The sequence below is a fragment of the Lonchura striata genome, chromosome 4 (genome assembly GCF_050655825.1).
Source record: "Lonchura striata isolate lonStrDom1 chromosome 4, ASM5065582v1, whole genome shotgun sequence".
Lineage (NCBI taxonomy): Eukaryota > Metazoa > Chordata > Aves > Passeriformes > Estrildidae > Lonchura > Lonchura striata.
This window is the reverse complement of record NC_140706.1, coordinates 50,230,636-50,256,102: the sequence shown is the minus strand read 5'-3', so window position 1 is coordinate 50,256,102 and position 25,467 is coordinate 50,230,636. Positions and strand designations below refer to the sequence as shown.

The window sequence follows — 25,467 nt, the reverse complement described above, 5'->3', positions numbered from 1 at the left end:
AAAGACGTGACAAGTAATTTCCAGGTACCTGTCCTCCATCATGCAATATTTTTCTTACCAACAGGATAAAAGAAAACAGCACATTTAATAGGTCTTCCTGTAGCAGTCAGAATGAGACCTCATATTTATTTTAATCAAGTCCAGAGATCTAGACGGAATGAAACCATCCATTCAGCAGAGGCAACACACAAGGAGCTACTCGAAAGTGGACACAGCTAAGTGCAGTGCAGAGAGCAGTGTGTGGCAGCTCCTCACAGAAAAGGATCTAATACAGGATTATTCAAATGGCTGATGCTTGTTAAGACTCTCAGTGCAAGTAAATTCTGCCCAGAGTTCAAGATCCCAGCTACATATACATATACACATATAGCATGGAGCCTTGTCTGGATGATCCCCCACTTCACACCCTTTTCCTCCCTCCAACAGCAAGACTAAAGCACTGCTGTAATTTCAGCCACAATAACTATGTACTTCTCTGGCAAATCCAGTCACACACTACTTCCTTATTGAGTGGGCATCATTTAAAAAATTAAATATTAAAAACAGTAAGTGTTTTAAAGAGCTAAGGGAAATCCTAAATTGAGTCAACAAGAAAAAAACATTGCACAAAAACTCTACTCCATACGGGAGCTTAAAATGGAAGCCATATATCCTGCAAAATACAGACAGTAATCCTTATGTTCTATTTAGTCCCTGTAAAGCTTAGCTGGATGTTACATCTAGTTTTAGGAACTTAACTTTTACAAAGACATGGATTGTTTAGAGCACTTAAGAAAGCAAAGAAGTAACTGTTGGCCTAAAAAACACCAACAGGCTCAGAAAATTTAAAACACAAAGGACAGCAAACTGGTAATAGACTAACCACTGCATAAGGAAAAAGGAATAACCTGTACTCTCTGCTCACAACAGAAATAGCAATAGACTGATATTTAATCAAAGATGAGTCAGATGAGATATCAAATAAGCTCTAATAGGAGGACAGTACAAGACATCAGCATCTTTGGTAAGTCCCCATTCTACTCCATTCTTGAGCCAAAAACATTGAATACTTGAGCCTTCCCTGTATGATCCATTATTAAGCTGTCTTCCTATTCAACAACACACCTGTCTCTTCAAAGAACTTTTTTTGCTACTGGTATGTTTTTAGAGGCACTTGTTAGCAATTTTCAATGTCCCAAGACAGCCTAAACTGCAACCAGGCTTTGGCCTGCTGAGTGACACCCCTAGTGCCCAAGGATGTCTGCACACACCCTCTGCCTGTGTTAGCTCATGTTTCTTCTATGCTCTTTTTTTAACATTTGAATTCATTAAATCTCCTTGCTTAGCTCAACATCCCTTCTGACATTCTTGGCTCTACACACTGGGATGATTTGTTCTCAACGTCTTAATAAGCCTTTCTTAAAGACCTCAATCAAAACAAACTATTAGCAGTTTTCTGTTGTCAAGAGAAGCTGATTTGGCTCCTAATATTTTTTTTTAATCTGAGATTCAATAAACAGGTTAGAATGTGGTGTTAAAATTTCCAGAAAGTCAAATACTGCAAAACCAACAAAAACTTGTCAAAAGTAAGATGTAACTACAGCTAGTACAGACTAACTTACAAGCTCTCATTGTAATTATGTTGCCATGTCCCACGCCTTCAATGAATACATTCCTTGCTTTTGAGCTGAAAGCTTTTACTTCTAGGACAAGAACATGTTGAATGTATTGAAAGGTTTTGTGAGTGACAAAAATTGCAAACTGAAGAGACTAATGTAGACTCCAGATCTGGCAGTATATAATAAAGATAATAAACCTCTATACCTCAACACTTGGTGTTGTTGTTTAAAGTCATATATTTCAGGTCACTATAAAAGATTTCATACATGCTGCAAATGATCATTTGGAGAAAGCTGACAATCCTACCTTTCTTTATCGCCAGGTTGGAAAGGGAGCTAATTCACTCCTCCAAACTAGCATCTTGCTGAGCATGTAAGCGCTTCTGTCCTCTGACTGTGACAGACAATATATCCACTTAATCATGGGCACAAAAGGCCTAAAACAGTTAAATGGAGTTTCATGGTGCATAAATCACATACCAAATAACTGCTGCTTATAAGCTTTTTCTCATGAACCTTGTACCTTCCACACAATACCATGGTCTAGAACAAATGAAATATTAGTGCAGTTTGCTGGGATGGAGTTAATTGTTGTCAAGGTAGTTAGTATGGACTTTATTTTGGATTTGTGCTGGAAACAGTGTTGATAACACAGCAATATTTTCATTCCACCTGAGCAGCACTTGCACAGTCAAGGCCTTTTCTACTCCTCATCCCCCCAGCAAGGAGACTGGGAGTGCACATAGAGTTGGGAGAGGAAATAGCTGGGACACCTGACCCCAGCTAACCCAAGGGGTATGCCGCACCAAATGATATGTTCAGTATAATGCAAATACTAAATGTGAAAGAAAATTTTAAAAGTTTTAAAATAAAAACTATGTTAGAGCTGGAAAATAAGACATTTAACTGTCTTGCAAGGGTCCTAACAACATCCAGACCAAGAAATCACTGGATTTCTCGGACGGATGATCATGAAAGTTATCATCAATGAGTAATCAAGAGTTTAGGTGCTTGGAAATTTAAGACAAATACAAGACCACATCTGCTAAAGACATTGTCCTGTTTAATTTCTCAATTTGTCTGAGCATGGGCTAAATCTGATCTGAATATCTTCTGAAGACAGAGTGATGAATTAACCACGCTACCAGCCACACAATTCCATACTGAACAAGAACTTTAGAATGAATCCCCCTAAAAATTAATAAAAGATTAAGATGTTCTCTTGGTTATATTTTAACAAACTCATATTTCGTTATTTATAGATTCTCAGGAAGTTGGTTGACCTTAGGAAGGGAGATTTTTCTTTTATTTATTATTATTGGAAATGGTTTAATTTGATAACATACAAAGGTTAGCAAAGAGCCTCTTCCCCCACACCACAACACTTCCAAAACTATCTGTGCTTTCACAGGTGAATGCCCAGTTTCCAGGACCCTTGCCTGAACAGATACAGCCCCAGCAACCAAAAGCCTTAGCTCAGCTCACAGGTCACTTGCTTGAGGATATTTGTTTAGGTCTGACACTACTGTAAAACAGTATGACATTAAGTAATGCTGTGCACAGGGGCACATAAGACACACATTTTCACAGAAATGACCCAGCTAACACAAGCAGCCTCTACTGCTTTGCAGTCCTGCATTGCTCTTGCTATGAGGAACTTCTTATAACTTGCTCAAGTAGAATTGTCAATGGCCAGACTTGCATCTACCACTGAGAATAAAGTGTATGTCCCAAAGGCAATCACTGTTAGTACTTCTCCATTAGAGAAACTATAGTGGCATTTACTGAAGTATTTTTGCTGCTGTTTTTCCTAAAATTTCTTCTTCAAACCCTCCTCTGTTTTGATTGCTAAAGGTCTGTGGCTAGCGAGGAAGCTAGCAAGGCTTCCTTTGGGAAAAACAAAGAGGCCTTTAAATAAGACGCACACTTTGCAGACAAACTGGCCAGGGCTCAACATAGGCTTCTACTTTTGATTGGTATTATTTAAAATGTTGTGTTAGCAGAATTCTGTCCCTCTTAAGTTTAACATCCCCCTAGCCTTGGTGAGCCTACTTAGCGTGACCTGTATCTGAATCCCTGCCCTACATACTACCTTTGCCAGAAAAAGTAGATATCAGTACAAACATGATACAGGCAAAGAACTACAAAAGAGCTTTTCTCTATCCCTTCCCCCAAGATGATGCCAGTCGAGGAGTGACCTGTGGCTTACAAGGAGTTGGCAAGTTGCGCTTTGGATACAGAAAGCAGATGGGTTATGAGCTACTAGATATTGAAAGGCTTAGACTTAGAGAGGTAAGAAAGGACATTGTTTGTTAAATCCATTCCTTAAAATCCTCATCAAAAGGCATCTGCCCTTTGCTAGCAGGCAGTTCATCTTGATGTCAGATCAATCAGGGCCACTGGCACTCTAAAGGCTGTTATGCTGATGCCTCAGGAGTAGTTGCCCAGCTCATACCCATTTCTAACAACTCTTTTCCAGCAATCTACACAACTTGCCAGTCGACTCAAGGGTCATGCAAGAAACATCCAAGATAACAGCTGAAGAAATGGGTATAAAATCTTGGATGAAAGCCAGCAGTTCCCAGAAAACAGATCTTAATTCAATACTCCATTCCTCCAAGGCTGACTATAGGGGAACACACAATAAACAATTTCTTATGGGAATTTTAATCTCTTTGGACAGAGACTAGGAGGAGTAAAACACAAGGAGTCCATGAAGGCAAAGAAAAAAGCTTAAAAAAGACAGATGTAAGGGAGAGGTGACATTTCCAGATTTATTTCACTTGACCGGACAGAAGTGCGCATCACTTGGGCCTCTTGTCAAAAACAAGGGAACACTAAAAATGACAAGTGAAAAAAAAAATAACCTGGACTAAAGAACAAATGCACCCAAGAGTTTAAGAGGGGCTACACTAGATCCCTGTACTATTTATGTAACAGAAAAATACTGAAATGACTGGCTATTTATGAATAATTATCACAGCTATTATAAAAAGATTTGTTAAGGGAATTTTGGCTGTTATATAATTATTCTATGGGACACCATCTGTCTTTAAGTCTTCATAAAATTAAACATATGTTGTTTTCACCAACTGCTGTAGTAGACTCACATTCTGATCCTGCTTACGTGCTGCAACATAAGCAATCTATTCATATCACTGGGAATATGTCAGAGACAAATACCAAGTAGTGCTCTGCAGTTCCTTTGGAAAGCCACACCTTCTCCTCCCATGCTCAACTAGTAACTTGAGGGTAACTCAAGGGTTGCACTAATTCATCACACATAGCTTCTTAGCCTCTTGCTTTGCTGCAGCTTTCCTTTGGCAACAGAGCTAGGATATGAATATTAAGGGATATTTCAGTTATTCTTAGCTTTTTGTTTTTCCCTCCTCTTCCAAGTTCAGGAAGAGGACAACTCAGAACTTTAACTGCTCAGAGTTCCTGTCAATAAAACAGGGTCCTCTGCAGCAGGTTCCTACCCTGTCTCTTTGGATAAGGTTTTTGGATAGGATCAAAGGTATAGATTCATTTTCCTTCCAATAAATATTGCAGATGTGGGCCAAAGGGCTTCAGAATTACTACAAAGGAAGGAGAGGGGGATAACACATTTAACACCTTACTTCCCCTGTGTTCTTGACAAGAGGTCAGCAAAAGTTTGAAGAGTGGTGGTACAAGAATTGTCAGATAGCAATGCCATCTTTCAGTCCACTGGTAGGCCATGGTACAGGAACAAGATTTTGCAAAAGTCAATACATTCCTCCTCCCCCTCAAAAATTAGGCACAAATTATGACTGGCTAGTCACAAATTATGCTGGCTAGTCACAAATAAGCCTTGCTATTTTGAGATATCAGTATAACAAAAAACAAACAAAAAAACCCCTAATAAATAAAACCCAACAAACTCAAAATAAGACAAATCAAAATTCCTGAATTGAGGACCTGCATGGAAGACCCAGCTGAGCTCTCCAGAAGCAAGATTACATACAATATAAAACATGAAACAGAATCCTTTACCCATAACTGTAAAGGCTCTTAACTCAAAAGCCCTCAGAAGCAACTATGCATCAAAACCTCAAGCTAAGAGTGCTGCTGAAAACCAGCAAAAGTTTAAACTAAAACACATTTTACCAAATAAAGCCAGCCCTTTGCATCAAGTCTGTGTTTCCATTTCATTTTTTCCCTTAAGTACAGAAGAGTTAATACAATTTGTCACAGCCACTAGGACAGTTACAACACAATTAGCTGAAGTGGGCTGCCTCTCTTTCCAACTGCTCACAATAACATCACAAATTGGACAAAGTAATTTGATTTCATTTTTTTTTAAACTGTAGAATGACTGGCAATTACAAAAAACTGTCAGATATAAAAGAATGCTAATTAGAAATTGTACAAACTGTTGATTTGGCACTATTCTTGAACCATTAACATGTTAGAACTGATAACAAGTCCTGCAAATTTAAGCCTCTACCAGAAAATTGGGTACAAGGCTTTAAACAAAAGATGTGCAATGCACCAAAATTATCTAAATGAGAAGAAACAACAGTCAAAGACTGAAGCCTTTAGGTAAGATTTACAAAACGTATTCTGTACAGATCCACACATGCTAGCCACTACTGGGGAGAACTACTGTCACAAGTCACCAGCTTCAGGTCTGAGAGCTACACAGCACTCAGTGTAGCCACAGAGGTGGTGCCGATAAGCTTGTGGGTTCCATCCTCCCGCAGGCCATCCACTTAAGAGCAGGACTCCATGGTTCTTGTGGGTCCCTTCCAACTCCCTCATTCTGCGATAAATATTTTTAAAAATAGCACTCCACCCAGCTGAGAAGGAGGGATAGTGTGTAGCAACAGCACTTAGGCCATTTTTGTCCATCAGGAACAAAAGGAAATTAGCAGGGTATAGCCCAAGGCTAGAGCAGGAGGTGCCTGGGTCCCGAGCCTGTCACAGGTGGGTGGGCAAGGCTCCCCCCAAGCCACCTGCGGCACTTCCCATCCAAGCCTGATAGACCCAACACCCTACAGATTCTGTGACTGGGGACCATGTGGCACCGGCCTACACAGTGCTCACCCCACACTTACTGCTCAGTCCAGCAAGTCCTGCAGCGCCAAATACAGAGCTGGGCAGCAAAGAGACCCACAGAGAGGCTTTTTTACCCTTCCCTGACTCCAGGCTGTGCAGATGTGCTCCCTCATGGCAATCTCCCAGTATCAGCCCAATTTAATCAGCCTGGCTACAGCACTGGGACACTTGGCCCAAGAAACCATTTACTTCCTAGCATTGGGCAGCATGGACTAGGCTGACAGACCAGACTGACCTATCAGAAAATCTACTCTGTTAAAAGATGCTTCTGGCAAATCTCTATCAAGCCTTTTTGTCCTTCTAGATCCAAATAAACTTGTAAGTGGCTTCACCACACAAATAGCAAGAAAAGTGAAAGGCAAAAGTTGTAAAAGAAGTTTTTAAAATTCTCCTCAACCTTCAGCATTCTCTGGTTAGAGCACTTTAAAATACCTAATGGCAAATGAACCAGGCAGGGTTTCATCATCCGAACTGATTATATATAAGTGTTTATGATTCCATCAATAATATTGTAGCTGAGGAGTGGACAGTGGGAATAACTGCACATCCAGCACTGCTCCATAGTGTTACAACTTAAGAACTGTACTAAGCATATATTTCAAACATTTTACTGTTCTAATCTAAGGGCTAAAATAATTCCACCTGCCACGATCTGCTCAGTTGCAAGGCAAAAAACCTCCAATACACACAAAAACCCAGAGACAAGATCATCTGCAAACTGGCACATCTTTTTTCAAACACCTTTGCTAAGTTTTCTCATGTAAATCCCTTTCTGGAAACACATAATTTCTGAAGTATTTTAAATTAACCTCCCCTTGGGAAAGCCTATTTCCCTGCCTGCTGCCTCTCCCCAGCCAATGCTGGCACAATACAGCAAAGTAGCTGCAAGCCTGAGGACTGCCAGCTTGGGGCAGATCCACTCAAGACAATCAGGAAATGGATGCTGCATGACTTCTGTATTAAAAGCTCCATCTCAGGGCTGATACAGACAGTCCAACTTGACCAATAAGCACAGGACTGGAGCACAGCAATATTTCTAGTATATTAACAAAACTAGCTCAAGTAATTGAATACCAGGGAGCAATTCTTACCTTCAGCAACAAACCCAGTGTTAAAAAGATTATTTATCACTAGTTACTATAGATGTAGAAGCTGTTGATGAGCTTCTGCTTGTTAATCTTTAAATTGCTTTGTTTCCCTACAGATTATATAAAGAAGGTAGAAAATAATTACTTTGAAACACAACCCAAGAAAAAAATTACAGTGTTAAATCTCAGCTCTTGTGAAAGGTTTCAAAAGCATTCACCTAAATTTACTATTATACTGTCATGTAAAATAGGCTTTCAATAGCATCAGTGCCAATACATCTCACACAATAAACCAACTCCCAGCAAACTCAGAAGTACAGCTTCTGGGAGAAAATGTTAAGTCTCACTCCAGCTGATGAGAAAAACCTATTCACTGTAAAACCCTTCTCATATGCAGGTAACTTCTGCTACTCTTGAATATTAAAAACAAGTTCTATCACATCACTCTTCCCAACACTGCTGCTTCTTTCCTTGAGCTCTGCTGAAATCATGATCAGCTAGGAGTGGCTAGTGAGGGCAACAGGAGTACACCTAACCATACCTGAAGAAAAACTGAAATTCATGCATCAGTTTATAGCAAAAATACCTCTGCAACAAACTTTTCCATCTGTTGCTTCAGGAGCATAGGGTTGCATTTCATTGAACTTCCTTGTAGGAAAAGCATATCCCTAGAAAAACACTGCAGGTATGCAGTGTTCTCAGCTAATTAAGGAAGCACTAGAAGAGAATGAGTGAACACAGATGAACACCAACCACTCCAGGTTCAAAGTGCAGGCAGAACACAAGGATAACCTGTCACCAGCAGTAGGTTGGGGTGCCACCAAGAGCCAATAAAAGTGAAAGGGCAGCACAGCAGCCACACAACCTCTCTTGGCAATGTTCATGCATTTAATTCATGATCATGGCTACATGTCAGTAAAATTATCCACACTGCAGCAAATTTAAAGCACCAATTCCCTCTTCCCTGCAATTCTGCTGAGGAGAATCTGATCTAAAAGTATGAGAACCTTCCTGTCCTATCCCATGCAGTATGCATGCACTAGCCACAGTGCAAGCAAAAGAAAAAGAAAAATCACCCACTAGTGACATCCTAAAAAAGATATCTCAAAAATTTCAGGTCTAAATAACCCAAATCACTTGCTATTCTGCAGGTTAATCACTCAACTCTATTTCTAAGATACAAAGGAAAAAAGCCAGTTGTGTTTAAAAAAAGGTCAAAGCAGATTGCAAAACAACACTGAAATGCAGGGGTTTACATGGCATAAGAACTGATAATACACTGGAATGAAGCAAGGAATAAAATAAATCTCACTATATAACCACTAATACCTAGCAATTTACTTGAGAGTAAAAAATTATTATTTAGTCCTGCACTGAGCACCTTGAATTAAATGGAAAGGAAAAAATAAAAGTGAGGACAAACCTGAAATACAGGTAGCTAAAAAGCAACCAAATCATAACAGATTTAATACTCCAATTAAAAAAAATCTTCAATACACTTGTGATAACTGCATGATGTTTGACATCTGCATGCAAAAGCAATCTTTTCTAGTTCCTCCCATTTTAAATTCACTGCATCACTGCATTTAGCCTGCAATCAGAAAACTGACAACACCACAGAGAACTTCCACTACATTCTCTTATAGTTGATCCTGATTTCCTTTCCAGGAATATGTGGGCACATACTGATGTGCTTTCTGGCAGGGTTTGGTCTGTGCCTATGCAAGTAGCCTTTTATCAGCAACAGTTCTTAAGCCTCAGATCTTCCCAGCAATGCTCTTTCCTCCTCCACCCTGGCACAGAGATTGCTTCCTCCTCAAGACACTACTTTCTTTAGCTCTTCTCTAAACTGGAACCATGAATTATGTCATTTTCAAAGGAAACAAATAAGATGTAACAATACATTTACAACTGATATTATTTTACCATTTCAGCTAAGAGAGCTGTCAAACCAACAGTGACACCAGTACAATTATCAGTGTCGCCTGCCAGCAGACAGAGAATCTGCCACCAAGACAGTCACTTCATATAACACAGAGCTAAAACTCACCGAATTTTTTCTGAAAGGATGCTCCTCTAAACAAACTAAGCATGATTAACACAGACAGGATTTTCTATTTTCTGCAAGAAGTCACTGAATGTAACTAGAAGCATAATGAAAAAGCAGTATTATTACTATACAAAGATTTGAAACTTAGGAGTCCTAATGATCAAGTACTTTGAATTAAAACAGCAGATGTGTCATTTGCACCTCACTACTCTCTTGCTGATCTGTTCTGCAGCCACTAAAACATATGACAGTGATCTAGATGTAAAATTAAGCATTGATTTTGCACACACAGCACTTAGGAGAACTAAAGCTTTGATCAACATATGAGTCACCAGTGCTGAAGAAAACACTGCTTTAATCCCACAGCACACTAGAGCAGAGTCCTTATCTTCTGCTTCTCCTATCATCACTGTGTCCTCCAACACCAGAGGAGGAACCCCAGTAAGGAAAGTGATCTTTCCCAGCAGGCACTGCCACACGCAATTCACTCCACACCAAGGGATCCCAGCAACACTACAGCTGTTGTGAGAATACATTCCCACATCACCAGTGCCAGCTGACATCAACCTGGGACAGCTGTAGGCACTGCTTGACACTGCTCTTTTAGCTGGTCACCAGTTTCATTTCCTCAGAGCACCCGGTTTCCAAAACCTTAGGCAAAAGTTAACTTTAGCAGTGGTGAGTAATCTTAGCAGATTTAAGAAATTCTGTGGGATTATGTTCCAATATCCTTTCCTATATTTCTAAGTGTCAGCTGGTCTCTTCATGGTCCTTGCAGTTGCAGGGTAAAAACAGAGCTCAAGGAAGGAGCCCACAGAAGTCCATTTTGGTTCTCCTTATCAAGCTACAGTAGGTAACAAACAGAAGGGAAAGCCCAGGAAAATCATCCTGCAATATAACCAACAAGGCAGAATGACATTTGGAGTGACTGCTTCCTTATGTACACATCTACCCCACATTTTCAAATCTGAATTTCTTTACTAAAAGGAAAAAAAAAAAAGGAAAATTTCCTATGCTCATATCATTAAATAAAATGAAAAGCATAGTGAAGCTAAATGAAATAATAACTTTCCACTAAGAGTGAAGCACCCTAATGCTGCATCAGTGTTGCTTTGAATTTACACTGCACTGTGGAACAGTGGGATGATGCTAATATACAAGGACAACTCCTCTACAAGCTTTTGGCTTTTATTGTGAGAAGAGATTTGAATAACAATAATCAGATGTCCTAGTTATGTAATGAACTCTTAAAACATTTCCACATGTATTTTCTAAAACACTTGAGATCTTGCCTAAGTGGCACATTTAATTGTTCCACAGCAGAGCATGCCTTTACTTTGCATTTGTGTACACTCAAATACTATTTAACACAATTACCTCCAATACACCACAGTTCAGAGTTTTTATACGTGCATGTAAGTGCTCTAAGAGCAGCAATAAATGTGCATGACATGTATTATCCAGAAAAACCTATACTAAGTGAAACAAGAGAAGTATTAACAATCCAACAGATGGGAGCACTTAATGAAGATACAGAAGTTACAGTCCTATTTGCAATTGCCACTTTGTTCACCAGAATCTCCTTCCATCTTCTCTCAAAAAGTGACCATGAGAAAGGCAACAGAGATAAGCACTGGGTTTGGGGAGGGGAGGGCATCCAGCATTTTCAAAGAAAACAGCTGGTAACAGTGTTCACTAGTGTACTCATAGAACAGGAACTCTTATGGTTAAATTAACATGGCATGTTGCAAAATTTGCCATGGTCACTGCTCACAGGCTTTAATCCCAGCTGAAATTACAAGATACCTTCCTAGATGCCCCTCCATTTTGTGCAGTTTTAGTTGCTGCATCCATGAGTGTTAAAAACTGAATAGTCAGGCACAGATTTCTCCCAAGGACTCTCCCACAATAACTGGGGGAAGATAGCAAGCTAACCAGCAACTTCTCATGAAAGCATTTATTCATTCACATGATGAGTATTTATCACACAAAGGGACAGTTCAGTTCAGTTGTTCTGTAGACCTTCAAGAGGTCTACAATACCTAGATCTGGGATTTTTCCTCTCCCTCTCTCTAGACCTTAGAGATGAGAATCTATTTTAGATGCCTTAACAGCGTGAGAACTAGGTTTCTCTTATGTTTTGTGTTGAAATCTGAAATTGTTTGCCTATTACTGAGTCCATCTGTTGAAAAAGTCTTATTTTGCACACAGAATCAGATAAGAAAATCAGCAGTTCCACTGACACACAGCTCTTGCAGGAGGTCCAGATCACATAACATACAGCTGCTTTCACAAGAACTTGAATCAGACACTTGGAGAGACTAATAAACAATACTTGTGTCTTCAGATTTGGGTCTACTTTGATCAGATTTATTGGTAATTAGTGAAGAGGTGCAGTGCCATAATGTAATCTCAAGTCAGAAAAACTGGCACGTGTGCAGTTTGAAAACTTGAACTTTCTTTAAAAAGTAACAAAAAAAATCTGAAAAAACTCAGTAAAACCTTATTTTACTAGCAGTTAGTTATCTTTTTGACCAGCATGAGTAGGAGCAAGTACTCATGAAGCAGTTGATGTTGGTATTGAACATCCAGAGCAATGTCAGCCACCTACTTTCTTTCCACTAGGCAAAAATCACTGGATAAGCTACATGAAGATTACCTGTGGAGATGACCATCTGATCCATTTGCAGAACTTACCACACAATCTGAACCTCCCCCTAACCCCAAAAAGAGCTTTCTCATAGAAAAATAATTTCTTTCCCTCTTCACAAAACATGCTCCACTGTAGCAATCAACCACAAAATATAGGGTAGATGTGGCACTTACGGTCATGGTTTCACTCTGCTTCACTTTCCTTTCACCCCCAGCTCTTGCATCAAAGTCTTACTTTGAAAACTTCAATTTTTTAATTACAAAACAAAAAAAAAATCACATTTAAGCAGGAACCTTCACTGCAGTTTATTATTGGAGGATATTTCACTTTTTGAAATAGAATGCAAGAAGTGTGCATTATATGAACAAAATTACCTGTTGAATGTCAAATCCTCAAGCACTTGCAAGCAAACAAGCTCCACTCCCCAGCACATCCTTATTTTGTTATTTTGCTCCCCTTTCTGGGCAGCTCATAGTCATACACTGCTACTGTTGGCTACCTGTGCCTCCCTCAGCAAGGGGCTGAATAAAGGCATCCCAAAATAAAGCCTTGACAAGGAATTGCAGAGCTACACGGATTTCTCTCATCCTGCCACTATTCCCTTCTTAACACACTGTGGACTAAGAAAAGAGAAAATTATCTGAATAACAACCACCAAGCCCTTGCAGCACAACTCAGGTACCAGTGCTGTGTGTATTGAGACTGGCACTTCATGCTACACACTCAGCTCAAGCAGTCTGGAAGCAGCAGAATAAGTTACAGATTCCCAGAGATGCAGCTGTAAGTTACCAGCACCACTGAGCATTGGTCCTTACTTGAGTTTTTGAAGTCAGCATAGAAAGACCAAAGGGGAATTGTGCAGCACTTTCAAACCTAAGTACTTAGCTTTTTTTGTCACACACTACCAAAAACTCACAGATGCTCCCTTTATTCTTTCTCTTCTGATATGCTCAGCATTCTCCAAACAACACTCTCCTAACCACTAATTAGTTCACCTAACAATTCAAGCAGTGAGCCAGTTTTTGTTCACCACTTAGTAACATTCATTATTACCAATGCTAACACCGTTCCACTGTCACAGCTCCAAATTTAACATTGCAACAAACACACCTATTTTTTTTAATGCTGCAACAATACACACTGGGCTAAAAAATAAGAAAGTCAGCAGCAGAACAAACTTGAGACAATTTTTACATTTAAAAGGTTTCCCACTCCTCTCTTTACCTACTCCAGTAACAAAATACTACTTCCTGAAGTCTACTCTATGCCGAATTCTGCATTATTATTTCCATTCCAGTTAATTCAAAATAAAACACTTTTAGAAATAAGCATCTACAGGAAGGATGACAAGAGCAACCATTTATTAGTTACTCATTCAGTTTCTTTTGGTATGCCTTCAATGGGAACATATACAGCACTTTTACTAGACAGGCCATTACAACGCATACTCCTACTGAGAAAAACACAAATACATTGACAAGTTTCACAGCAGTCTGAAACACATCCTTGTGCTATTTCGGTTAATAAAGGTGTTTTTAAAAACTCCAGCTCTTTCCTCTTTAAAGGCTTCCACCTACAAGAGAACAATGCTCAGACAGGCAGCAGTCTCCATACAATAGCTGTTCTTTAGTATACCAGGGCATTTGTTTCCTAGGAAACAGGCAAAAAAACCCCAACCCCATTAACAAAAAGTATCCAGTATGTTAAATATGCAAATAAAGTAGGTCACCAGTCATATTTCATTCAATGGAGCAAAGAATCCACAACTCATATTCTGGAGTATAGGATTAGTTTTTCAGTAACTGCTCAAAACTAAATGATCTCTGCTTTTCTACAGGCATCTCTGAAGTACAGACCCTTTTAGGAACAAATGCAAGATTAACAAGGAAGGACTTTATTTATAGCATGAACTACATGTTTTTTTAATGCCAAAATAAATATTCTTAATGCAAGCATATCGTAACTAGCCAGCCATCTGCACAGCCTACCCAATTCTGACCAAAGCACTGACAACAGCAAGCTACACCAAACCAAAGCCTATTATTTCAGTCCAAAACCTTACCAAATCCTGGGCAAGTTTGCACTGTGTTTGTCTGTAGCCTACAAGAGAGACCCAGTCAGAGTAATTGGCTTCTTAACACAGAAACCAGACCAAGCCTCACTGCTGTAGGAAGTGAGCAGAACAGAACAAACTACCCTTTTGAACTATACTTTTCAATGTCCTCAAGGTAAACAATCTATCAGCAGTTGTTTCCCAAGTTGCCATGAAAAAATGGAAGGTCCTGGGAAGATTAAGTAGGTACTGTCAAAAAAGAAAACAACCCAACAGCTGCATGCCTTATTCTTCCTTACTAATGCCTTCTTCACTGTTACGCTTAAAGTGACACTTCAATAATCTACTTGGTCAGAATGAGAAGCACAGTTATTTACATTATTACAGTACCCACAGAAGTACATAGGCCAGGACAGTCAACCCCAACCAAGTGTCAAAAAAATCAAAATCTCATGATCAGCCTGTTTGAAAGCATTGCAAACAACCAGCACAATACTAACAAATGAACAAAGTATCTTATGTTGTGAAAGGGCCATGCCAGCAAGCATAAAAGCTGTCAGCTGAATCACACCAGGGCCAGGCCAATGAATTCCACACTGTAGCTCCACCCTCCCTCTCTAACACTGACCTTCTTCAACTCATATTAGACAGGGAGCTGTAGTTAAAGGGCACTGGTTATAACTGAGGGTGGAAAGAACAATGCCTGAAAAAGAGAAATCACCACCGATGCTATTTATATTGCCTCTACAATATTTGTAAATCACAGTGCAATAGTAGACAATTACAGTCTACCAAGTACTTCAGCTACTGCTCCCATTTGCTTATTTTCTCGCCTGCAGGATAGAGCAGCACTAACATCAAAAGTGCCCTCATGAACTCTTTATGTCCGCTTTTTAGTTAGGGGATTGAATAAGAAGAGGATGTAGATATGTTTCTCGGTTCTCTTCCTCCCCTTTAAAGGGTAACACAAACACAAAGATATACCAAAACTTCAGGAAAATGTTATTTGTTTAATCAGCCAGGAAAGGGCAGGGGGAGCTTTACACAAAGATCGATCTTCTGAACCCACAAGCAAGTCAAGTGACAGTGATTCACAAAAAGGATGTATTCAAGGATGACACCATTTCAGAACCAAAAAAAAAAGCGTGCACCATCAGCTAACAGCAACAGTAGTATTCCTGCAATTCACTTCACATGTCCTTAGCAAACTTCTTGGGTAATCTCACCACACCCTGGACTCTTTGTACCAAAATATTCTTGAACTGATCAGAATTAAGCAGACAAGCAACAAATCAATGCACAGAATACTTCTCATTCTCCTCCTCTCTCACTAAGATAAAAAGGAGGGGAAAAAAAGAAAGGAAGAGTCAACCTGCAGTTACAACAGCTCTCCAGAAGAGCAGCTAACAGAGCCCAATTTACTCAATGCAAGCCCTGGCTTGCAAGTTCACAACCCAGACCCACCTATTGTTTGTACCAGCTGGGGTGGAGTTACAGGGCAGAGCTAGCAACAGCTACAGAAATGCTCTGCCACTGCGTGGATGCTGCACAGCCACTTGCTGTCCCACTCATCCTGCTCTGAGTGACATGGAAATACAGGATGTCAGTTCTTCATCTGCACCTGCTACCAGCATGGAACTTACTGAAGAAAAAGGACACACATTTTTCATCACCTGTGCATTTTGCTTTAATTTAACAGTTCACTTGCACACTTGCTGTCCTCCTGCCCCACCACCACGGTAGCCTTCACTTGCCTAATCAGCATGATAAAAGGAACAGCATGAGAAAGTCCTGATACTTCCCTCCCTCCAAATCCATAAAGTCAACTACAGAAATAAAGAGATTTCTGTGAGAAATTTTATTTTATATGTAAGACAACTATGGATAAAAAGGTTCTAAACTTAGGCATGTTTTGTTTTTAGGCTTTCACAGTCTGGAATATTATTAAGTATGACAAAATGGTATTCATGCTGTTCATTCACTGTTGCAGAGCCTTGCATTTAAAGCCAAAACATATCTACATTAAAAACAAACAATTTAGTCATTGAGTCGTTGCACAAATCATGGAGAACCTGCACATCCATAATCCAGAGAGCAGTGGATAAAATGAGCAGAGGACCCAAACAAACTTGCATTGAGGACTATCTGACAATTAGACAAACGGAAATAAAAAAGAACAGGTTCTCCTTTCTTACATGATTTTCTGGGACTGAAAATTAACCACTTACTGAAATGCTTTTCCTTAGGGCTGCCTCCCAATCCTGACAATGCCCTGGAGACAAATCCAATATGACAGAAGCTACAACACAAGAGGATGCAAGTTTAACATGGCACTCCATGGTGGGGAAGAAATGGGAAAAAAAAGGGGAAAAAAATTATTTCAAGGGTTAAAAAAATAAAAAACAAACACTCAAAATATTAGTCACTTTAATTTTTTTCCCATAAAGGTGTTGGAATTCTGACTCTGACTCAAACAGATATGAGGACTAGCAAAAACGTGAGCACTTTATAAAAACAGTATTCAATGTCATTGGCATAAGCCAGATTCCCAATAAGTCAAACCAGCCTGCAGGATCTAAGGCAAGAAAAAGCAGGGGAAGCAAACAAAGTTACTTTAATAAGACAATTAAAAATAATCATCATCCTTACCACTTACCACCTACAAGGAACAGTCCTCATATTTAAGCACACTGAGCCAGAAAACATCTGCTATGTCAGACAAGCATAGGGCAAAAACAAAACAACCCAGAACAACTCCCTCCCAAAAAAAAAAAAAAACACAAACAAAACAAAACAAAAAAACCCACAGTTGTGTCAGGAATTCCAAACATCCAGTTTTGTGGCATGGTTTTCCATCCCATCACTAAGTAGCCCCCTCTACACCCTCTGGAGCTGAGACCCCCAACATGAGCATTGTAAGACACCAGTGCTGCACCCTCAGTCACACACACACAATGGCAGCACAACGGTTCTGCTGCTCCTAACATTCCCACTGACTTCGTGGGGAGATGAGAACAGGAATTAGCCCTAGATCTTCAGCAGCCATGAAAAGCAAACAAAGACTTCATCTCCTCCAAGCAGTGTGAAAAGCAGAAAGACTCGAGCTTTTGGTGAAACCCACATCACCGATTCTTTTCTCTACAAACTGCTCCAGTGACACAAGTACATAAAACATTTAGAGTTACTGAACTGCTGCTTCTATTCAGCTCAGTGGCAAAAGACTGTGACTGAGACAAATGCAGAGGAAATTCTTGAGAAAAAGAAGAAAGTCAAGTGAAGATGATGTAGGAAGGTCTGATCTGCCATCGCACTGCCAGCCAAGAGTGGCCACAGGAGACCTTTGTATTTTAATTTATGCTCTCTCAGTCAGGCTGAGGAGCGGCAGCTGCTGCAGCCGGAGCAGAGAAGGCGCGGCTGTCAGCAGAGCAGACGGGAGGGCAGTCCTTGTGCCTGCTACCCTGAGGAGAGAAGAAAGAGCAGGAAAAGAAAGGCTTCCCCAGCAGGGACCCCTCACTGTAAAAACAGATTCTGGCTGGCAAGAGCAAAAGCTGTCCTCTTACACGAGCTTCAGCAGTATTGGTATGGAGCAGAAGTGAAAAAACAGAACAAGGAAAAAGTTAAAATATATACATATATACACACAAGCATATTTGTATATATATGTATATAAGTAAGTGTGTTAACACACATTGCCCACACTCAATTTTATTAATGCTAGAAAAATCCACAGTTTTCTAGCAATGTCACTTTTGGAAGTAGAGCTAGACAATAGCATTAAATTCAATTTGCAAAATGGGTTTATTTCTCATTCAGTAGAATCTACCATATGCAAGATCAAGGCACACTGAGCAACAAGGATGGGGCAGAGAGGGAACAACTCTTTGTCGCTGCTAAGAAAGCAGGAATTAATCCAAGAATTTCACATATATATAACCAAACAAACCCCCAAAACCACTCAACCCCCCAAAAAAAACCACACAAAACCACACACCTAAAAACTTAAGAAAACAAAAACAACCAACCAAAGTAATACACATTTAAATGCTAAGCCTTAAAGTGATTTGTTCCATTGTCCAGCTTGTCATTGAAGCACTTCCAAAATAGATCCTCATGCAGCAAATAAAACAGATTTCATTATGAACAGCTACCAAACTGTTTTCTCATGGCTTTTTTTTTTTCTTTTTTCTTTTTTAGCTTTCATACAGCAACAAGACTAAGTTCTTTACTTGGGAACCCAGTTCCTAAGGGAATCAGATCATGGACCTGAGCCCTGGGAATAAGAATTTACAAAGGCATTCAGAAGCACTCATTTATTATTTTTAAGTAGAACAAAAAGTCCTAGAACTCTGTAAGCTATTTTTTTTTCTTTTTCTCAAGCCTAGTAAAGTAGCTGAAATCTGAAGTCAGTCTCTGTATGGTCACCTAGCTTTAAAGGATCTGATCATGCCATCGGGTTTATATTGCTCTCTTGCCTCTCTATTCATCAGCCAGTGAATACTAGTTGTCATCCACAACACATTCCTTCTTCCTTCCCAGGACTACTATGCAAATAAACAAGAAAAGACATCTCATTTATCAGATGTCCAATGCTGTGGTATAAGGTAAGATGACTTATAAACTTGCCTTGATTAACAAATTTTCTTGGGCTACAACACAGCCTTCCAGATGTCACATTTCTGACTTCACTCTCCTGCCTGACTGCTGATTTACCTTTTGCAACCCCTCAGGGTTCTACTCTCAGCACAACTACTCACAGCTCTGCTTCACAGAGAGCCTGGGCAGCACAGCCCATAACCCACACATTTGCTTAGGAGTTTTATCGGGGCCCAGACAAGAAAGGAACTTTACACCTTTGCTTCCAAAATAACAGGTAAGTGCTACATTTGACCTTTTATATTACAGACAATTACTGGAATCTTCCAAAACATTAATCACAGGAGACCATAGTCTGGTGTCTGCCTGAGAACACCCTTCAGATTCACCTGCCCATGACAGAATTCTCATTTTTTGTACACTATTTTGTTACTTAATAAGAATGCACTGTAATCAATGGCAGAATTAAATAAGGATTCTGGGAGTTTCGACTTGCGTGTTTCTTCCTTTTGTGAAGCACAGGAAAGAGAGGATGAAAAAGGACAGAACTGCAAGGATTGCAGTTGTAAAAACCTGCCAACTGTATGTCTTACTGTTACACATGGTCTGGGCTGAAAATGGTTATTTCATTGTAACTGGAGGAGCTGTGTGGAGAGCCAACTAGGTCACCATCTGGAAACTTAAAGCTCCTCTTCCCAGCAGCAATCTTTTTCATCTATGACATCCAGCTGTAGTTGCCTTGGACTGGTACACTCACTTGACATGCTTCCTACATTCATAATTCAACCATCTGAACCACTGAAAAGAAAGGCATCCAAAATTTGTTTCTTAATGGTATTATGTGGAAAAGCCAGAAGCATGGTACAGCAGGGAGCAGATAGAAGGTGTTTTAAGCTACATTCTTTAGATGCAGGATTTTCATTGTGGTTTCACAGAAGCTAAAGCAGATGAACATGAAAGTTAATTGACTCCAAGCTGCAGAATGCCTGTTGGAACTCCTCCTCTCCCAAAGTAAGCCAATACTAATGGAAAAAAGGTACAGATAACAACTGGATGTCACTTACTTCAGAAAATTAGAGATTCAATGATCAATCAGATAAATTCACAAAGAAAAAAATCATATAGTGATACCAAGTACAAAGCTACTGCTTCTGGACCTGAAAGGCTGGGGATTCAGAGCATATTCCTGAAGATTTATCACTATGTGCCTGCCTTGTTTCTTACACTTCTCACCAACTCTCTACCACTGGCCACTTTCTGATTATATTTACCTGCAACAGATCTATTGCCTGGTCCAGCATGGTCACAGGTATGGCCTCTTAGTTGCATATCTAGAAGGTTGAGGTTCTCCTTGGCAGTGACACCTTATTTTATTCATTTTCTATATGAAGAAATGCTTCAACTAAGCATATTAGACATCACAGAAAAAAGACTAGAACACCTGACAGCATATCACCCATAAAAGCTTCAAAACAACTTTCTGTCTAGCCCTGTGCAAGTTTTCATTCTTGAGTCCTATCCAAATCCAAGAACATTCCCTTTTATATTAAATGCAAAACACCCATATTAACGGAACTGATTAATAGTGAATGTGTCTGGATTTAAAACAATATTTTAATGCTATATATTTTCATGAAGGTTACAATTTCTTGAAAATTTTAGAGCTACCTTTAATAAGCTCACAAAATTACTTCCAATAACAACCTTTGAAACTTAGGAGGATTTACTCCTTTTGCTTCCAGTTACTTTACTGATGATTATAATTTGTTAGGAACATTGCCAAACAACAAACACATAAACCTCACCCTACTCTTCACTGCAATCACTGAGATTTCATTTTGAAATTGTGTAACTTTTTACAGACCACGAAGTACAACTGCTGGGATTATCTGAGGTTAAGCCAGAAAGAAAAATTTTCACTAGACAGATTCATTCCAAAAGTTCAAGGGTGAAAGAAAAAAACCTCACCTTTATCACCCTTCAGTGAAGTACAGCAGAAATACCATTCCAGACAAACTCCCACTGAGTCATACCAGACCAGTTTTAATGGTTTTGTTTCCATAACTTCTGTAGTAACTGTAGCTCTGCAGATTTCAATGTTCCTTTCACACCTTAGGCTTTCCTAAGTCAGCCTGAGGTTGATCAAAAGTATCAGACTTTGAAAACCATATGGAAATGACAATGTGTCCACAGATGTGAGCTAATCAAGATGAAATATTCCCAAGGGCCATTGCTCAATGTACAGTAGATGTTTTTTTTCAGATTGGGTCTGTCCATAGAAATTACTAATTATGCCAAATACTAATTGCAGGATTGGTGTTTGACATCACTCACAAAAAACACCCCCTACATGGCTTTAAGTCAAGGCAGATAAACCAGTCTGGTATTTCATTAGCAAAATGGTTCTCCCAGTCACATCCTCCCCGAGGGAAGGTGTTCACTTCTCATATCACTCTTCACCAGCCTCCTGATCGGTCCATGAAGCTGTATCTTACATAGGCTTTAAGTTGGGTCAGCTGGCAAGGACTCTGTCTTCAAATGCCCTCTGGGACAAAACAATCAAAAGTCCAAACTACCTTTGGCACCCAGACAGAAATTAAAGATTATTCAAAAATGTCCTTTTATCACATCTTTCACACCATACAAAACACAGCCAAATACAAAGAAAGAAACTTGTTCTAAGTAAATTGTTAATCCACACAAAGGTAACAGAAATCCACATTATAGGATCTTTAAAGAAACTATTTTTTCACTTCTTTGTCATTAACACTTCAACTTGTTTAATAAAAACTGTAGATGCATTGATATATTGTTTCTCCACACACCACAGGGGAAAATAACAGCAAGATTCTTTCCCCTAGGGAACTCTCTTGCACTGAATCTGGTCAAAAGGCAAGGCTCAGCACTCTCCTCCAAAACCTTGGAGTAATTTTTGGCTCTAGAGGTTACTGCTTCAAATAAAGATATGTGACAATGTAGCAGACTAAGGATTCAGTGCAATGGCTCAAAGTTCTTCATCTCACTTGGTGGTATGAAAAATCTAAAGGTAGGGATTGTTAACCCTGACCATTTTTTTCCCCTAAACCATCATTAAGAATCTGTTTCACATTTCTTTAAAGTCTTCCTCAAAGGCAAAAACAAAGGTGGCTCTTGTTTACATTTAACAGTACTGAAACCATTGGTACTAGCATGAACTGTAACTACCTACTCATACTGCTCTACCAAAAAGCGCTGAAACAATACAATAGTAGGAAATAAAGGCAATATTCATCAAGTTCTGCACTTAAACTGTTTTTACTTTTTCTCTATCAATCACCGAAGCATAAACAAAACTAGATCTAGATGTTCAATCCCCATTCAGCTGTAAACTGTTTTTCCGGCATGATTTATATATACACCTTTTATGCTCTGTTTACAGAAATTCTTCTATCTGACACACTAGCTTACTTGATAAGACAACATTAACAGTAATAGAACATATTGCATACAGAAGCCATTGTCTTTAGCCTAAGCTGTTGTTAAAGTTCAGATGCCACTAATAAAATGTGGAGATTTCTTCTGTGGCCACTGGTAGAGCATATCAGTAGTGGTGCTTTAGAGATGGGCATTAGCAGCTCCCTCTAACACAGATGTATCATTAAGTTGCTGTTAAGCAGAAGCAGAACTCAGTACTCATTGAAGTGCTGGGAATCACTGCTTATAAAAAATGACAGTAGTGACCAACTTGCTGCCCAGACTCGTAGCAAGGCCTGCAGAAACAGCCTGTAGAATCCACTGTTTTCTGCATATTTTTCAGCACATGTAAAGCTATTTCATACAAGCACACCACTACTCTGCAATTAGAGAGAACACAGTCACAACTGCTTGCTGAGGATGAACTCTCTGTCCTTTATCAGCTAAATTCTCTCACTGCTCCAAGGATTAGAGCCTCATAGAGCTCCTGCTGCTGCAGGGAAGCCATCAGGTAATGGATGGCCAGGCAAGATACTTTCAACACTGAAACACAAATGAGCAGGAACACTCCCTGGTACTTTCGACTGTTCTCTGCCAGAGTTTCTGGTTACATCACTCTATCACCCTTTTTGCCAGGTCTTAACTACTTAGGCAACTGAAGTAATTGCTCCAGCTCCTTTGAATGACTTTTCAGTGTTTTGTTTGGGGACCCTCTTTGGGCCTTCTCACACGTCCTCCCTTTTTTTGTTTCCTTTTTTTTTTAAACCTACATTGCTTGAAAAACAATTATGCAGCTGCCAACAAGTGATTCCCACTGAAGTCAACAGGATCTGCTCTTATGCAGAGGGTCGTAGTAAGTGCCCAGTCATTTACAGTGCTGAAAGCCTTTATGCTCTATACTCGAAGTGCATGAAGAGCTAAGCAGGGGGCTCATGCAAAATTAATAACACATAAGGAACTGGATGAGGGAGAGGGAAGGCACTGAATAATTGATCCACAGTTTGCTTTCTGTGAATTCTGAAACAACTTTATGGATGTTTGTTTTGGTTTGCCTTTGTGTTTGCTTTTTTTCCAAGGTAGAAAGTTTTTGAACTGAAGTTCTACTAACAAAACCAAGTGAAACAAAGGCAAGAGTGGCCCTTTGATAACAATAACTGCAGAAAAGTATCTTCCAAGAAAGAAAGACAGAAAAAAACAGTGCAGGTCTGTTTTCAGACAAAAAATGACTACCCTCTCACTTTTATAAGCTTAGATTCTTAAACACCTTCTGCTTTATAACAGATGTGTGTATTCCAATCCTCCTTGTTCTGGAAAAAATTACAGGTTTCTCTTCTCACCATCATTTATACAGAAGTCCAATCACATCCCACAATGCAAAGTCCATCTTCCATCTTATAAAGTCCTTCAAACTCCTCAAACTAGGAGTCTAATACTGCTCTCTTGAATAATTTTGACAACACAGCTACACCAAAGGTGTTTTACCCTGCTCCATAAATATCATCTGCACTCATTTTAATGACATGTTACAGTGGCAGAGAGGAACAAGGTAGCCTTTTAGCATAAATGAAAAGCTGACCCTAGTACACTATAAAGACTTAAATAGCAATACTCACTGGAGTTCTGATACATCATCAAAGATACAAAAAAAAAGAGTCCCACAAACTCCCAGCATAAAGTACTTAGGACTTGACAGTACGTTTCTAACTCATACAGCAGCAACAATCACCAGCCTATTTAAATTTCAGTCCTGTACTCCAGCATCAAAACACCATTGAGATCCTGTGCTTCAACAGCAACAGGCCTTCCATGTGGTGCCAACAGGAGACACAGCACGTCCCTCAAATCTCTATGATCATGCCAGTCCCTAAAATAGCCTCACCCATTCCACCTCACTTGATTCTACATGACTCAGTCCTGCAGCAATTTTTTATTAATTGTTAATAAATGTGAAATTCTTCATGCCAGAGCTGTGTGCACAGCTTTGATATTCACCAGACTTACAGTTTGACACAATAACTAAAGAAGGATTATCTCCCACCGGCATTATTTGGGTGGTCTTGCATCAACATGAGGCTTGCTGTTTCACAAGAAGATGATTGAACATTACCCTGAAAAGGGCACATGTGTTTATGGAACAAAGGTGCTTGTCAAATAGGAACAAGTACCTTATAAAATGATACAAAAACCAGACAGTGTTGGGGTTTTACTTCTCCGTTTCCCGCAGTCATGTGCATTCCAGTAACAGAGTCCACAAACTGCCTCTCACAGCATGACAGTGACTATGCAAAGGCTCCTGTGAGCTTTCTACTCCAGGTGTAAGAGCAGACACAGATACATGGAGAGCCACAGAAAGGGCTTCGTCGGAGAAGGAACAGAAAGAGCAGCCTCTGCAAGCTGGAGCACAAACCGAAAGGAGGGCAAAACCAACAACAGGATATTTACAAGAGGCATGGTAATTTCTCTAGGCAATAGTGAGCTGCTATTGACATGAAAACCACAAGTAAGTGGAGTACTTCATCACTGTCATTTAAAAGGTATGACATCTAAAACAATGTATGAAATACCGAATTACAGAGTTCACTAGAAATCGTACACACACCCCTATTTCTGGGATGGGGAAGCTGAAGACAGAAGCTGCTGCAGCCCACAGCTGTCCTTTTCCCTGTCAGATGTCAGCCCCACTGCAGGACGGCTAATAGGATCATGAATCTAAGGGGCAGAGTATTCAAAGCAACTAAAATGGCCAAATGGGAGTCACAATTTGTTCTGCTACAGTGGCACAAGCCCTTGAGTGTCATTATCATCAGGATTTGGACTGGTTTTCTTTAAGGTTTTCATATAATTGCCTCATATTCCTGAGTCAAACACACACTTATCTGCATGAAAAAGTTTCTGCAGAA

At 39.7% G+C, this 25,467-nt stretch overlaps 1 protein-coding gene across 3 annotated transcripts in view; it reads right to left on the bottom strand.

The window, feature by feature from the left end:
- Positions 1-25,467, bottom strand: part of TSPAN5 (tetraspanin 5) — an 82,465-nt gene that overhangs the window by 45,616 nt on the left and 11,382 nt on the right. The window contains exon 1 of one of the 3 annotated variants that reach the window (XM_085579065.1): positions 16,750-16,999. The exons of the other annotated variants lie outside the window; for them this stretch is intronic. Within the exon in view, the coding sequence (XP_085435191.1) occupies positions 16,750-16,860 (111 nt within the window). The 5' untranslated portion in view covers positions 16,861-16,999. Of the gene's footprint in view, positions 1-16,749; positions 17,000-25,467 lie in introns of those variants that run through there. 3 annotated transcript variants of the gene reach the window in all.